The 17,126-nt window shown below is 37.1% G+C and overlaps 1 protein-coding gene across 2 annotated transcripts in view; it reads right to left on the bottom strand.

The window, feature by feature from the left end:
• Positions 1 to 17,126, bottom strand: part of Xrn2 (5'-3' exoribonuclease 2) — a 64,725-nt gene that overhangs the window by 36,665 nt on the left and 10,934 nt on the right. The window contains exons 2-17 of one of the 2 annotated variants that reach the window (XM_021183010.2): positions 16,463 to 16,590; positions 16,272 to 16,383; positions 15,782 to 15,893; positions 14,595 to 14,653; positions 14,429 to 14,518; positions 13,664 to 13,736; positions 13,397 to 13,447; positions 12,785 to 12,942; positions 11,570 to 11,644; positions 11,354 to 11,487; positions 11,198 to 11,255; positions 11,007 to 11,114; positions 6,624 to 6,668; positions 4,707 to 4,838; positions 3,242 to 3,360; positions 547 to 682 (exon numbers count right to left, since the gene is read on the bottom strand). In XM_021183010.2, the coding sequence (XP_021038669.1) occupies positions 547 to 682; positions 3,242 to 3,360; positions 4,707 to 4,838; positions 6,624 to 6,668; positions 11,007 to 11,114; positions 11,198 to 11,255; positions 11,354 to 11,487; positions 11,570 to 11,644; positions 12,785 to 12,942; positions 13,397 to 13,447; positions 13,664 to 13,736; positions 14,429 to 14,518; positions 14,595 to 14,653; positions 15,782 to 15,893; positions 16,272 to 16,383; positions 16,463 to 16,590 (1,590 nt within the window). Of the gene's footprint in view, positions 1 to 546; positions 683 to 3,241; positions 3,361 to 4,706; positions 4,839 to 6,623; positions 6,669 to 11,006; positions 11,115 to 11,197; positions 11,256 to 11,353; positions 11,488 to 11,569; positions 11,645 to 12,784; positions 12,943 to 13,396; positions 13,448 to 13,663; positions 13,737 to 14,428; positions 14,519 to 14,594; positions 14,654 to 15,781; positions 15,894 to 16,271; positions 16,384 to 16,462; positions 16,591 to 17,126 lie in introns of those variants that run through there. The other variant, XM_029470951.1, reaches the window with a different exon arrangement.

Below are 17,126 nucleotides of genomic sequence, written 5' to 3'. Positions count from 1 at the left end.
ACAAAAGCAAGTTGTGCTCATGGAAAAAGAGAAGCCTTTTTAGTGTGCTGTAAAACAAGAAGGAAGATCTTTCCACCACTACTCAGTGCACTGGACACACTGACCCAATTCATCTCATGTAAAATCATAGTAATATAAGAGAATTGTTACAATCAAATTCCTTTCAAATTTTTATTGGTACGCAACATACTGCATCCTTTCTTTAGTTTCTTACTGACTGTCAAATGCCCTATTGGTTTTAAACTCTTTAAACAACAAACACACAAACCAAAACCCACTTAAACTTTAATAATATTAATGACCAACTCAAACATTGTAATCCTTAAATCCTTTAACACAACAGAACCAGGTTTTACTGATAGACTAATTCTTAAGGAACTTCCAAGTCTTTACAAATATTATTCATGGTAATAATTTTTAGTAGAAAGTTTAAAACTGCAAGTGTAGGTTTTATCTAAGGATATTCAATATTAGGTACAATTATAGAAATTACTTGTTTTCTAAAATGATCAGCCAAAAACTTAGGAGGAAAACTTCTTTTGATACCTGGTAATAATATCGAAGAACCCAACACAATCCTTCAACGTAGGACTGAACAACCTTACGTCGGAATTTCTCATCAGCTGCATCGACATCAAATTTGTTCTTGTAGTATCGTTGCTTCCAACCAGCTTCCCATAACCTAAACCAGGTAAAGTAACATTATATGTAATTAATACATCTCTGACTAAAGATTGTCTACTGATTCCCAAACTAAATCAATTTATGTTTAATATCTAAGGGATAGTGAAGAAGCTGAACAAAAAGCTAACAGGTTCATTAGCTTTCTAGGCACTCCATTTTCAGCATTACCAACTTAAAGATAATTAACATCAGAAACCCAAATACCGACTCTGATGAGTACATTATGAAAATACATTTAAAAAAGGACAATCATCCATTGAGCAAATGCATGATTCTTGTCTGTGCCAATTTTAATACTGCGTTCCATATTTGCTTTAATTGTGCAATAACTCTAAAACTATGTTCTAAGATTAAAATATTGAATACATTTTGTATTTCAAAGTCCTTATTAATATATTAAAGGTATGAGTTAAGTCATTTTTAAAGTGGTGGTTATTTTAAATGTTAATAAGGCATAAAATAATCTATGGAGTAGGCAAAGATTGTATACATAATTTTTCTCTCTATCCTTGTTTGTCTTATTCCTCTTTCAACTAAGAGTTCTAAAGTTTTACTAGGAGACAGATTTATTTCTGCATTGTCTCTCTTCTTATCTCCTCACTTATATCCTGGTATAACCTATAAGCAGTCACTTATTGTTAACAATGAAAATACACAATCACCTTTTATGTTTATGTACCTAAGTGTATGACTAAAAACCACATGCATGTCTCATGCCCACAGGCACTGAATCTCCTGGAATTGGGGTTACAGACTGGCTGCTAGCTGCCATGCAAGTACTGGGATTCAAACCCAGGTCCTCTTCGGGAGCAGCTCATGCTCTCAACCTCTCATCTATCTCTCCAGCCCATAGATTGTTACCCAATGGATTTTGTTTTATATTTTTATATTCTAAAAGATTTAGACACTTTATCCAAAGAACAAGAAAAAACTAAAGAACACTTTTTGGAAATCAAAACTGGCCAAGAGCATTGAGTCATTCTCCATTAACGCCTTTTGCCCAAGTCTTAAACTTTAACAAAGTAACAGTAGAGAACACACTATCCTCTCCGAACACCTACCAACACCAAAGGAGTCACAGAACTACAAGATATGGCCTATACTCTAACTCTACTGTTTTACATAAAAATATAAATGAAACAGTCAGTTCTTAATAGAAGAACAGTTCTACCTTAATTATCCCAAGCACCAGTAGTAAGCCATAAATTACTGAATAAATCAAGTTACATATTAAACCAGTGTTTGTCATGATGGCTACATGATAAGCAAAATACAATCTAGTTAGGTAAGATATCACATGCCTTTAATCCCAGAATTCAGAAGCAGAAGAAGCAGGCAGATCTCTGGCAGTTCAAGACCAACCTGGTCTACAAAGCAAGCTCCATGCAAACCAAAGTTAGACAATAAGATCTTGCTTTAAAAAGAGGGAAGGGCCACCGAGAGGCAGCTCAGAGTTTAAGGGCACTTTCTGCTCTTCCAGAAGACCCAGATTCATATCCCAGCACCCAACAATCACCTGTAACTCCAATTTCAGGGGACCTGACAACCCTTTCTGGCCTCTCCAGGTACCAGGCACACATGTGGTACACATACATACATCCAGGCTAAAACACATTAAGGGGGAAAAAAAAATGAAGAAAATTGAAATTTTTAGGATGAAAACCAAGAGTGACAGAGATGGCAAAAACTATAGCAAGATTAAATAAATGTTTATCTCATGGTTACTCACTAATCGGATATTAAAGGATATTAGAAAAGCCACATATGACCTATACATGAAGTTTTTAATCATAAATAAAAACCTCACATTTTATCTCCTGTACAAGAAGTATGCCTTGATGAACTTTGAAACACACTATTTTCCTAAATTCTTTGTGAGCTACAATTTTTAAAATTGTGTTCTTTTGTACAGAAAGCTCAGGGTAATCTGGACCTAGGCGTAAGAGAGGCTAATAATCTTTTAAAGTAATAATTCTAAGTCCAGTTTCTAAACCAATTACAGAATCAACGTTTCCCACTACAAAATTTAAATATGCAGTTAAAGGAAACTCCTCTGCCATGCAACAAAATTGCACATGTGCAATTGCGTAGTTCTTTTTAAAAAATACATATTTATCTCTTAAAATGATTTCTGCACATTTCATTTTTAAGGAGGAACCATTTCAAGGCAACACAAACTATATTACTGTCCAAATGTATCTGAACTTTCTAGGTTAAGCAACCTGAAAATTTAATCTGTAAACAGTAACATTCAGATCATATCATCAGAGCTAAACATTCGTGCCTCCTCAATCTAGTGCTTGGTCTCTGAGGGAAAGTGGCTTGGAGACAGTAAGCTTGCCTGCATACTAATCTAGATACTTGGGTTTAACAGCAATAGCTTACACATCTCCCTGGAATTAGTGACTATTCTAACTCTCCACATTAATTACTGCTGGATAAAAAGATCATAGGCAAGAATCTGAAGGCATTGCCACTGTAAGCTAAATAGCATTAATTAGACCACATCTCTTTCAGCAATCCGCTAACCAAGTGCTACCCCAAAAAAAGGCTTTACCTGACGTTATCCTCTGGCTCTGGCTCACTGTCACTGTCTTCTGCTTTTCTCTTAATTCCTCCTAGTGGAGATGGGGAGCCATCAGATGCAAAACTTGTATTAGGAGATATTGAAGGACTCTGCAGACAATTATGATATTACAGAAAGATTTCATTATTCATTTTATGTAAGAAGGCATAATCAAACACCTACCACTTACCAAGTTTCATGGTAACAGCTTTTAAAGCTATTAAACAGATAGAGCAAACACATCTAGAAAGAACAGACTGGTCTTATCCCACATCAGTCCTCTTCCCAAGAAAATTAACAACCAAAGAATTAGGATAAAACTTGTATCAAAAGAAACATAGCTTAACAGACATAAAAAAAGTTATTCAACTTAAATCTTATTTTCCTTTGGTAGTTTTCTGGTATCATGAATTTATAACCATTCTCTACTATCAAACAGTAAAGTTCTAAAAACAACAAAAAACAAAATAACCCAAAACCTCTGAAGGAAAAAAAATGATCAATATGGTATATATTACCTATAATAAATAACAATCGCACACACACAAAACTCATGAGAATACAATCAAATATGAAGTGGTCAGCCATACTCAACTACCCAGGAAAGAAGCAATTTAATGAGATTCCATCTGAAAACTGCTAAATCATTTTACATGTATTTTTTAATACAGCATATAAAATAGAAAAGTGGAAATTTTTATTAGTATTGTAAAAACTTGGATAATACTTTAGGTTATTAGTTTTCCCTTGCACCAAATTCGAAGAATACAATAGGATCATAAATATTTTAGTACTTAATTTTTAAAAAATTAAAAAATTTTTCTAATTATAGTTACCATATATGACCAAAACTGTCATAACAGAAAATATTTTCATAGTTAAGTTTTCTTTCTGTTAATCACAGCAGATTAGTTATTTCATGTAAATTGAACTACTTTAAAATTGAGAGCTCATAAGGCTCTCAAGGCTTTAATGATATTAGAACAAAAACCTACATACCAAGTAAAGTTCAGCTATACTTAGAACTTAAAAGCACTTTCAAATATGCATGCCAGTTTTGATCAGAAGAATGTATACCCAAGCCTTATGTATCTATTTGGGTGACCTTTGTATCAACTGTCTAAGTCACTGTCCTCTCTAGTCTCAGCCTTGAAACATTTGGGTGTCCCAGTCATATCTCTAGCACCATCCACTACTCAGTGCTTCAGGACAGAGAAGAGCAGCTATAGACCATTTGTATTATAGGAACACCACAGTCACGTGGCTATCTGTTTAAACTAGCTTGTAATGTACTGACTAACTCATATACATTTTTTTCCACTTCATTTAGTGATTTTCGTCTTGAAAAAGGTAGATTTAATAAAGTTAAAAGATGTTGGGAAAACCCGTAAAACAAAACCTGAGGAGGATACAATGTTCATCACTCAACATCACACAGAAGTAGTAAGCCACTTACAGAGTTTCTCTGCATCCTCATTTCATAGGCTGCTTGTCTTGGATTACTGGCTACTTGACAACCTGGTGAATTTCTTGAACCCAAGGCATGAGGTGTTAATATTCCACTAGGAGTAAAAGCTGGTTGATCTCTCTAACGTAAATAGAAGGAAAATTAAATTATAACACAGTCAGTGACAGGAAGCAAAGAAAACAATGGAATAGTCCTTATTTTACTGAGGTCTTTACTAGTAGTTGAAAATTACATGGATGTTCATTAACATCACAGGGTTACTTACATCTTCTAAGCAACAGTCTGTAATACTTAATAACTCTGCCCTAAAGTACCCATAATAATATGTTTGTGTAGTTTTATGTCAACTTGACACACAAGCTAGCATCATCTGAAAAGAGAGAATCTCAATTAAGATGCTCCTGAAGAGGACCCAGCTGTAGACAAGCCTGTAAGGCATTTTCTTAATTAGTCATTGATAGTGGAGGGCCCTGTACATTGTGGGTGGTGCTATCCCTGGGCTGGTGGTCTTGGGTTCTGGAAGAAAGAAAGCTGTGCAAGCCAGGAGAACCAAGCCAGTAAGCAGCGCCCCTCCATGGCCTCTGCATCAGCTTCACCTCCAAGTTCCTGCCCTCACTGTTTTTGATGATGAACTGTTATATGGAACTGTGAGTGAAATAAACCTTTCCTCCCTGAATTGCTTTTGGTCACGGTGTTTCATCACAGTAATAGTAACTCTAACTATGACAGTCCTCTTGGAGCCAAACGCAATGGTAAGCATCTCAACACTCCTCCCTTTCAGTTTCCAGATACCGCTCAGTTCTTATAAAACATAATGAAGGTAACAAGTTTCAAACTCCATCTGGTAAGGGGGGGGGGGGGGGGAAGGAAGTGACTATAAAGTATTATGCAACTAAGTATAGAATCAATATCACAGACAGAGAAACAGCAGCAAACTAAGAGAAAGGACTGATCAACACTAGGAGCAAAGCCAACCAGGGAGGCCCTGTGTGTGACTGGAGAGAGTAGCAAAGGCAGATATGCACGTGGATGTACAAATGAAGGGAACACACACATAGGTGAATTTGGAAGACAGCAGGAGATAAGCTGGACAGTTAGACCAAAACCAAAGTAGAATTGAATTCTGGAGGGATTGAGGAGTCTGAAGAGATTTCAGAGGTGAGAAACGAAGCTTAGGTCACATTCTAAGAGAATTAATTTGACAAAGATGAAAGAGAAAGTGAGTGTAGAGTAACTTCCAAGAGACAAAGGGCCAACTTCTTACTACAAAAACTACCTAATATTTACAAATAATTCTAACAGCAAAGTGTCACTTGCTGCCTACTTTCTATTAGGTAGAATCCTGACTCCAAAGCATAGGAAGGACTTCTTTAAAAATGAACCATATTTTTAAAGAAAATGATGACACATACTAGTCTTTGTACTTGAGAGACCAAGGCAGAAGGATTGAGAACTCAAGATCAGCTTGGGCTAGATAGACAGATACACATACTTCCTATCAAAACACACACACACACACAGGAGGGGAGAGGGGCACACACAGAGACAGAAAAACAGAGAGACAGAGATACCAATATTCTTTTCTCTCGTTTTTTTTTGTTTTGTTTTGTTTTTGTTTTTGTTTTTGAAGACAGGGTTTCTCTGTATATCCCTGGTTGTCCTGGAACTCACTCTGTAGACCAGGCTAACCTCAAACTCAGAAATCTGCCTGCCGCTGACTCCAGAGTGCTTGGATTAAAGGCATGTGTCACCACTGCCAGGACACCAGTATTCTTTTGCCAGCTCCATGACAGCTACTTGGATACAGATTTCTTGACTGAACAAGGAATAGTTACTGCACTGAATAACATCCTTCAAAAAAGTTAAGCTATGACTAATCTCATATGATTAAAGTTAAAAACTCACCTTCATCCTCTTTCTTTTTTCTTTCTGTCGTCTTCTAAAACTGTCCTAAAAGTATAAAATCCACATATTCTGTCAAATAATTACACAAAAATATCAGAGTTAAACATTAGCAGGAGTGATTCGAAAGACCGTTTATCTGGGTATATGACAATACTGAGCATCACACATACATACGCACACACACTATATATATATATATATCCCTGTTTATGAGAACTCTAGATGAGCAGAAAAACTGAATTCAGATACAAATAAACTATTCTTAAAGTTTTAGGATCTTAAAAATACATGTTCAGGAAAATATAAGAGCTATGACAAAGATCTTAGGTTTATCTTGGATGCAATATGGAAAAAATACAAGTTAAGAAAACAACGAATCCTAAGTTGCTAAATATAACTGCCATTTAAAACCTCTACAGTGGTGGTGCACACCTTTAATCTCAGCACTTGGGAGGCAGAGGCAGGCAGATTTCTGAGTTCGAGGCCAGCCTGGTCTACAGAGTGAGTTCCAGAACAGCCAGGGCTACACAGAGAAACCCTGTCTCGAAAAAAAAAAAAAAAAAAAAAAAAAAAAAAAAAAAAAACCTCTACAAGGCAATTGAATAAATACACTCTGCTACATTACTAAAGGCTAATCAATCACTCCTAATTCCAGCATGAATGGCAAGCAAGCAAGAAGTGGAATTCCACAAAGACTAACCCCTTTCATCTAAAGCTATCAATAGAAAAAAGGGAATTCAGATCTATTGTTGATTCTGGGCCAAGTTAATATACAGGGTAGGGTTCTTTTTCTCTCTTCTCAAAGAACAGCCATGATTTCGATTCTCTGGAATTGGGCTGATATTGCTTCCAATTAACCATGGTCTATTCCACAGGTTTACAAACCCATACTCAGCAAAGTGAAACAATAGTAAAATGCTCGTGGCTGCTGCTGTGCCCTAAAACAGAAAAAAAGCCAGCAGGTACAAGTACTGGAGGCTACCCCAGGCAGATGTACTTGTGTCTCTTCTAAGTGTATCCTGTCAAGTGCAATACAAAACTTTAAAGAGACCTGAAATTGGTGTTTTCCGCCACGAGGTGGGTTTTGTTGTGGTTGGTTTTTAAGATAGTTTCCTTGTGAAGCCCAAGCTGTCCTGGAACCCAGATATCTACTTGCCTCTGCTGGGATTAAAGGTGTGCACCACCACACTCAGCTCAGGAGAGGGCTTTTAACAAAATATACTCCAGGATGAGTACATGAAACCTCCAGATTACCAGTGTGGGAACTGGTAATTTCTTCCTCTTTTATTTCTGTGGTTCTGGAAATCCAACCCAGAGAGAACAGTGTGCATGAGTGTTTGTGTGCACGCTCCAGGCAGGTCAGAGAACAAGTTCTAGGAGTCTGTTCTCTCCTACCACAAGGGGTCCAGAAATATGAAGGGCATGAGGCTTGGCAGCAAGTGCCTCTAACCAATGAGCTATCTAGCTGGATCCCTCACTAAGGGCTCTAATCAAGCTTTTCTCCTCCCTCTCTTCAAAGTCTCTAAGCCAGCTGTAGACTGTGATATCTTAGTCTTTTTCAGAACTTCCTTGAATCACACACAGTCTTTACCAGGCTTTCCTCTGGGCTCACTTCCTGCCTTTGCTCAATGTTATTGCTCCCTGGGGCTCAGTACTTGCACCTCTTTCCACTCTCTTCCCATGGAAATGAGCACCTGCTGTCTTGGCTTTAAACACTATCCATATGCTAACCAGGATCTCTTCCCCTTCAAAATCTCCCTCTGGGTACTAAACAAGTCCAAAACGGAATTCTCATCTCCACTTCTAAGCCATTCCGGCACCCTAACCTTAGAGGAGCTGCTCCACTTTCTAACTGCTTGGAAATATCCTGTGGTCATTCTTGACACCTCATTTCTCTCTTACAACCTACATTTGGCCCACTGGCCAGCCCCATTGGCACTGCTTTCAAAAAACAAGTGCTTGCCTCATCTGATGAAATACAATCTCCATAGCAAAGTAAGGAGAAAAATCAGATCGGATCAGTTTTCTATCTAGAACCTCCCTTTGATATATAACAAAGCTAAGTATTTAAAATAGCCTAGATTGGTCCTCTATCACTTTTTAGAACTTCACACCAATACTCTCACCTGTCTTGGCTCCTCTCCTATTTACTGCCACATACTGCTTGCCCCTTGCTACTCAGAGTACATACAAGGCAGCACTTGTCCAGAGCTAGTCTCTGGGCTCTAAGTGCTTTCTTTAAACATCTGCGCGGCATACACCCTCACACTATTCGTGTCTTCACTCATCTGTTGGTAAGGCTCCTTGCTGTGTTTTTTAAAACTACAATATTGCCATTACCAGTTTGCCAGATACTCTCAACTAGTTTTTATCTTAATGGCATTTAAAAGTCCACCACATTATAAGGCTGAGCTGGCTACTATGTTTGTTGTCGATCTTCCCCTAAAGAATGAAGGCTCTCAGAAGGCAGAATTTTTGTCTAGTTTTTGTCTGCTGCCTTATCACTGGCAATCGAAACACTGATACATAGCTAGGCTGATCATAGTAAAGATTGTCAAAGCTCATGAATTACATAGCACCACAATTTAGGCTTAAGTGTTCAATTTTAGTAAGTACCTACACATCCTTTTCTGAAGCCTTCCATTCTGCTGCCCAATGAATATATGGCTCTAAAGGCTGGTGGTCACACATAAACAAAACAACACACTGCTGGTGTGAACAGTATTGGTCTTTAATTTTTATGTGCTATGAACACCTTCATGAATTTACCAAAAGCCACAAACATACTTTCTAGAAGTTTCATACTGAAATTCTGATGTTTCTTCTGTTGTGCAGCCTTGAGAAAAGACAATATGACTGACTTCAGGGACACATTCTCAGCTAGGTCAGCAAGAAATCACACTACATCTAAAACACTAAACTTAATGCTAATTTAATGCTAAGTTAGCACTAACATTTAATGGTACAGCATTTGCTGTAGCACACATAAAGACTGCTTTTCCATGGTTTTTTTATACCAAGCTATAACATAGTATATGTTATTTTTTGTTAAGTATCAACAGTAAAAAAGTGAAAGATATAATCCTGAAGATATAGTCAAACACACCCCACAACCTCCCACACCCCCACACACACTCCACACACACCCCAAACAACCAACTCCAAAACAGTTGTTCCAGTAGATACTAGAAAACTTGATTAAATACTGAAGACAATTGGAAAAGATGCTTACTTAGCCAACTCATAGGTCCAAAGTCCTAAAACTAAGAGAGCATAATTGTGGTCCACAAAGTTGAAAAACACAGAAACAATGTAATTATTACTTGCTATTTGTTCAATATAGCCATTTGTCTTTTTTTTATAAAAAATCAGCTTACAAAAGTTTCTCTTTAAGAAGCTACTATCAGCTCATTGCCCCCATTCTGGTCTTCTCTGCTACCCCTACAATCAATCTTCAATCCCTCTGCCTCTAGGTTGCTGCCCTTCCCGCCTATCAGCTTCCTGAGGTTTTGCACCTCTGGTCAAGCACTAGGTAAGTAGCATGACTACATCACTCTAAACTATAGCTTCTTTTCTATTTAGGGATCGCCTTCTGCCTCTCTATAGCTGACTGATTCCTTATTCTTACTAATGGTCAATGTTCCCAGGGTTCTTGTAGAGGCACTTTCATTCCACACAAGCCCACAGAATCTCACATTCCCACTCATGGCTTCAAGTACTTCCTTCCATCGACCAAAGTTCTAAAACTGTTTTCAAGACTTGCCCCATGTAGGACATCCTGTAGTCCCCTCATACTCATCTCTAAAATGAACACTTTGTATCTGTCCCTCACCCCAATTTCCTATACAGAAATCAACAAACTCTGAATTGCCCAAAATAGAAGATGGACTCCTCCACAAGCACTTGTGGATCCTCCATGAGCAATTTCCAAGTGCTTTGTTACTTTAGTTTCTTCCTTTATGTTTTCACTTACCTAAGAGCCATCACCCTCCACAGAGCCTCCATTTTTCTGCCATTCAACCCTAGCTTATGCCATCCAACTCAGACCCTACACCTGGACTTCTAAAATACAAACTCCTAAGACTTAACCCTGAGTATAAATACTTCTTATAAAAACATGATAGCTTGCCAACTTAGGCTTCAAGTTTTTGGGTTTATACCCTAAATAAGATTAGGAAAAGAAAGCCTGCAACACAACTCAAATAATGTACAATACACAGTTCCAGCCAGCAAACACAGTCTTTATAGAATAACCAAGTACAAAGCTTGACAGTATATCAGTGACAACACACTACAGTGGTATTATGACACTCTCAGATGGGTAAAAAGTACATCACAGTCTACGAAAGACAGGAGCAATTTCAGCTACTACAATGTATTTACCTCATCATCTTTTCTCTTTTTAAAAATGCTATCCTCAACTTCACCAACTGCTAACATGATCATCTGTACTCTTTGCAGATTGACATAACCACTCTCTGTAAGGTATCCCTGTAAGTGATAAAATACATGTAAAATCATCTTCTTAGAAAACCAAATACTTATGTTTTTAAATTATTCAAGAATAAACTTACCCCAGTTTTGTGTACCACGTTTTTGTATATGTTAACCAAACGATCAATTGCACCTTCCCTGCCACCAGGAGACAAACATTATTCATTAAAACCAACGGGCTCTGTAAAGTCAGGAAGGCTGAGACAACCACTGGCACAGCTCACAGATTCACATACCTAATCTCTAGTGACGGCAAGTGAGGAAGGAAGTCATTCCCCACAAAGAAGCACATGAACACCCAGTCATCAATGCTCCTCTCCACATCAAATGGGAATGGTAAGCTGGCCATGGTGAGTTCTCTTTCCAGATACTACAAGAAAAGAAGGCTAACATCAAAGCAATGGAAAGAACATGTTTTATGAATGCCAGTTCTAATAACCATCAAAACATACCTCTCGAAGGACATTCAGCCGAAGGAAGATGAATTCCCCTTCTGCACAAGGAAGACTATCTGCAAGTTCATCATGCTGTAAGAAAGACAGTGGAGACTGTGTCCAATCTAATCCTGTAGGTTTCCAGCCATGCAAATCTTAAAAGAGGTTTTCAAATTTAAGACCCATTTAATATTTAAGTACTAAAAATTTAAAAGTTCACCAAACCATTTTAAAATAATCACATCTAGATCAGAAGTGAGCAATTATTTGGTATGAAGGGCCAGCAGTGAATATGTTATGTTTGGAGAGACACATACAGATGAATATTCTTTCATGTTCTAGAATACTTTTAAACACCTTTTAGAAAATATAAAAGGAGCCGGGGAGATGGCACAGTGGTTAAGAGCAGTTGATGTTCTTTCAATGAAACCAAGTTCAGTTTCCAGCACCCACGTCAAGAAGCTCAAAACATGTGTCTCTGTCTCCTCTCTGTCTCTGTCTCTGTGTCCGTCTCTCTCTCTCTGTCTGTCTCTCTCTCTCTCTCTCTCTCTCTCTCTCTCACACACACACACACACACACACACACACACACACACACACACACACTTAAATTAAAACCTTTTCAAGAAAAATAAAAAACCTTCTAACTCACAGGTTACCATGAAAGGCTGTCTCTCCAATATCAGTATTCGGATGTGTATTACCCAGATCCATGTATACCTCACTTATTCTGCTGTCTGTCCAAATTCACATAGTATACTATATTTAACTGTTTTTTCAGTTTCCCCAAGCACCAAATTTTTCAAGTAGAAACACATGTAGAAGGGTCTTCAACCAACTAAGTAAGCCCACAAAAACAGAAAACGGTGAAGTATCATGATGTTTGTAGTTCCTTCAAAGGAAATAGTAATCATTCCAAATATCTTCCATAAACAATTCACATTCAATAGACATTGTTATCTATGGGAACTTACCGTCATGGAGACATAAATTATATTAGAAAAATGTAATGTAGAAGGGATTACGTGTGTATAAGCTTGTGAATACAGCCTTACTTCACATTATTTCAAAAACTACATTTCTGTGAAATATCTTTATGAGGTAGTTTGAATAAACCTGGTGGTTAATGGCACATTTTAAAATGGTTGAAATGGTATACTTTGTGGCAGTGTGCATATTTTCCCATGATAACAGATTTTTCAAATAGGGTAATATCTATCTTAAAGCTCTTACCTTTCCCTTCTTTTCTCTTGGCAGACCTTCACAATCCTTGACCTCGTGTCCAAACTGATTACAAAGAGCACATGGTTTAGGTTTATTTGGTTTGAATTCTTCTCTGATTATGGTGAAGTTTGGTTCATGTGTAGCAAGACCAAGCATAATGAGATCAGCTATCAATAAGAAAGCAACAAATGAATGGTACTTTGGATGGATCCTGTACCATAATCAAAGTACTACTAAACAGTGACACAAAAAAAGTCCCACTGAACACAGAGCACAGCAGCAAAATCAAAAAGCCATCCAGTAGTAGTTTTCAGTCTATAAAGTCATTCAGAGACATGGACCTACAATAATAAACCACTAGGGATTATGTGGGAAACTGTCCACTGTAAACTCAATGACAAAACATCTAAAGCTTAAAAAAATAAATAAATAAAATAAATAAAATTCATCACAGGTTAACCAACCACAGTCTAACAATGAGTCAACAGTCATTCCTTCTAAACTTAAGTAAGACATCTGAGAATTGTCAACCAACCCTGAAATACCCACCACACAACAACCTACTAACATACTCTGGTTTAAACCAAGAACAATCAATTCTTCAATCAAGAAGAAACTTACCATCAGCTCCACACAAACAATGATGAGTATTTGGGTCATGGTTAGGCTGGGCTAAAAAAAGAAACAAGTATTTATAGAAACATACAACAAACAACAGAAGAACCACAACTTGCCAAGTATTTTCTAGCTAACGCCTTTTTGTTTGTTTTCAGTCAGTGCTGGGATAAAAACCTAGTATATTTGCATGTACTAGGTAAATCTTCTATCACCAAGCTACACCCCTGACCTGGGTTATATTCATTATAATCAAATTCTTTTGAATTTTACCTCTTTGTCTTCTAATGTAATCCATGATTTTGTGTTCTCCTTCACCAGGTGCACTAGCATCAGATAATATAACCTATTAAAAAAGGGTTCATACGTTTAGTTCACCTCCCTAGTTTCTATCAGAACAAAGAGGAAAAAACAATTTCCTCAATGTGTATTAGTAGATGGAACAATCACTAACGAAGATGTGCTGAACACTAAAGCCACAGTACTACTGACTAACCTACCACAAAGGATGGAAAAGAATAGAGTGACTCGTTCACAAGGTCTAACTACCACTACCAAGGATACAGCACCAAACTATCAATGAAAGAGTTATTAAGTCCAATTATCAAGTCTAATTAAAGAGAAACACTCCTTAAGCTACAATAACTAAAAAGTTCACTCAAGTTTTACTTAAGTCTTCATGAGAAATATCCATTTGTAAATACAGTCCCACAACTTTTATTTTGCTACATTTTGATATCTAATGACAAATCTACTTTCTAGTTAAAAACTACATTCTTATCTGTATTTTTAAAAATTATGAATCCCATTTTACAGCTTCACAGTGACGAGAATAAAACTGGCATTAAGAGAAAATTCAGCTATATAAAGCCTGACCATGCAAGGCAACCCATTTCCAATAACCTTGAAAGTTTCTCTTTTCTCTGATAGTCAACTAGCATTTTATCGGGGGAAAGGGATAAATAATATCAGTCATATCAAAGTACAGCCTCAAAGGATCACTCTAATCTTTCTGAAGTACCAAACTGTGAAACTTACTGTCAAATTTTTCCACCCAGGGTCATTATTTAAACGATCAGCTATGTAATAGCGAAGGCATTTAGCAAGATTGTCCATGAACTCAGTTCCCTAAAATGATAGAAAGAAAAAAATTAACCTATAATTTAAGAGTTAGCTGTAGCTAGCAAAGCCTGAGACTACTTACTGGTGTAATACAGTTGCTGTCAAATCTTTCTTTTATTTCTTCTGGAGGAAGAAAGCCACCTAGACGAAAGAGGCAATGTTTTGTTTTCCCCATAAAAACTGAAGTACATTAATCAATATTAAGGTAAGAGAGTAACAAAAAATTTAAATATGAAAGATGTTATAATCTTAAGAAAAAGATGATCCACTCTCTAAGAAGAAAACAGCATTTCTCCCCGTCAATTTAAACTAAGCTTTAACTTAGTGGTTCTCAACCTTCTTTGGTGCAACCCTTTAATAGTTCATGTTGTACTGACCCCACCATAACCTTATAACTGTAATTTTGCTAGTTATGAATCATAATGGAAATATCTGATATGCAGAGTATATGATATACAGACCCCTGTGAAAGGGTCTTCCCACCGCCCAAAGGGGTCGCAAACCACAGACTGAAAGCCACTGCTTTAACAAGACTGTCAAAAATACAGAGCACACAAAAGATGCTACAACACAAAACATAAAAATCATGAGGTTCTTCTTTTGTAAGAGAACATAAGCATTGATTAATGGTTTTAATTTTGACAATAGTTCTCAATAAATCATTAAAATATCCTATCATAAACAAGCTGCAAGAGTCTTAACTACAGCCGAGCAGTGGTGGTGCATGTATTTAATCTCAGCACTCAGGAGGCAGAGGCAGACAGATTTCTGACTTCAAGGCCAGCCTGGACTACACAGTAAGTTCAGGGACAGCCAGGGCTACAGAGAAACCCTGTGTTGAGGAGGAGGCAAAAGGAATCTTAAGTACAAGCCATGGCTAAAATAACTATATATACTTACACACTTTCCAGCAAATTAAAATGGCACAAATAAAATTTATAAATGTAGGCCCATGACATCTTTTTCTCCAGACATAAAATGCAATTTAGTGACAAAAAAATAAAAAAGTTGGTGTGTGTATGTGTATATGTGTGGCCTTTTCTGTCTACTATACTGCTGTACTGCTGTGGATAGCACACACCAACAAGTAAACCTGATAAAACCAACGAAAATGCCACACTACAGACATTGGGTGGAGGGAGAACTAGTTCTAATTGGCCTCAGCATCCCTCTCCAACTTTGTTCTCTGAGACTTAGCTTTAAATAGGTACCCAACAGAAATTTTAAAGCACTGCAGAAAAGGGGGAAAGTTCAACTTATTCTCCTTACCTTTTGCAAGTATTTCCTCTCTGACTCGCTGCTTCTCAACTGCTGCTTCCATTCCTTCCTTTGATGCTCTGAACCTCCTTGAACGCTGCTGATTCATTTTTGCACGTGGTGCCTATAAATGTATTATCTCACGTTTACATAATGCTATTCAAAATATTCCTAAGCATCATTTCTAACCTTCACTTTTTACCCCATAGTAAATCCAAACTGCCTCTTCTCCCAACACCTTTGCATGTGTCACTTTGTACTTCTAAGTATCTAAATTCACTCGGTCTATGTCACTTTAAAGGGGCAGCCATCAATCAATAATCCATAGCATTGCACAGCAAACAACAAAAGAAAATGTCAACGAATTATTAAGTATGAGACTTTTCTATCTGAAATTAACCACAGTCGACATTTTTTTACTATTCAGCTGACTTTCACTGAGATATTCAGAAAATAGTGAAACAAAAATAGAGGCTTCAAAATGATTTTTTTAAGTACTTACCACTCCATCTATTGCCATGTAGAGAAGTCTTCTTGGTCTTACAATATTGAAAAGTCTGTCAATGTACTCAAAAATTGCAACCATCATTTCATCTTCATTTTTTGGTGCTGGTCTATAATGATAAGCAGACAATATAATAGAATACAGAATTTCTGCGACTTGTGCTATCAAGGCTGAAATGGATTACATACTTGTCTTCAGGATGAGTGCAGGGATGGATGATTCCATTCATATCCAAATACAGATTATCAAACTCCACATCATTTGGATTAGGTTTACTGGCATCAACTGGAATCTTTACACCGTTGCATTCTTTTGGCTATGAAGAAGTGATAAATAATATTTTAATTGTGCAGATCTAAACATGACAGGTACTAAGCACAATATGATTTGATTTAGTTTCAGAAGTGCAAGTATAAGCGGAATCAAATTGAATGTTCCCATTAAAATGTGAACAGCTTCTAATTCGAGTTAATTGTGTGAGAGCGCTGACATAATCAAGTAAGGTCAAGGGAGTTGTCTTTATCGTGTCTCTCACCATTTACACTAACAAGTTCTGTCAATTTAACCTAAAATGCTTTTCCATTCATCTCCTTTCATGCTGTAAGCATGATATCATGCTATCACATCATACCTAGAAAGTAGCAACTACCTTCATACACTCTCATTTCCAGTCTAGTGTTTAACAGTTAGATACAAAAGCATTTGTGTCATCCTTGCCTACTTTCCCAGTGCTTCCCACACCAAACAGCTAAACAAGCCTGACCCACAATGATATTATGGAGGCCCAGTCCATTTCTCAAAAGCTCCTACAAGCTAGGTGTGTAGTAATTGGCACCTAAACACAGCTGAGAA

Source organism: Mus caroli, chromosome 2 (assembly GCF_900094665.2).
Source record: "Mus caroli chromosome 2, CAROLI_EIJ_v1.1, whole genome shotgun sequence".
In the NCBI taxonomy this organism is placed as follows: Eukaryota; Metazoa; Chordata; class Mammalia; order Rodentia; family Muridae; genus Mus; species Mus caroli.
Note: the sequence above shows the minus strand (reverse complement) of the source record. Positions and strands in the feature narration are given on the sequence as shown.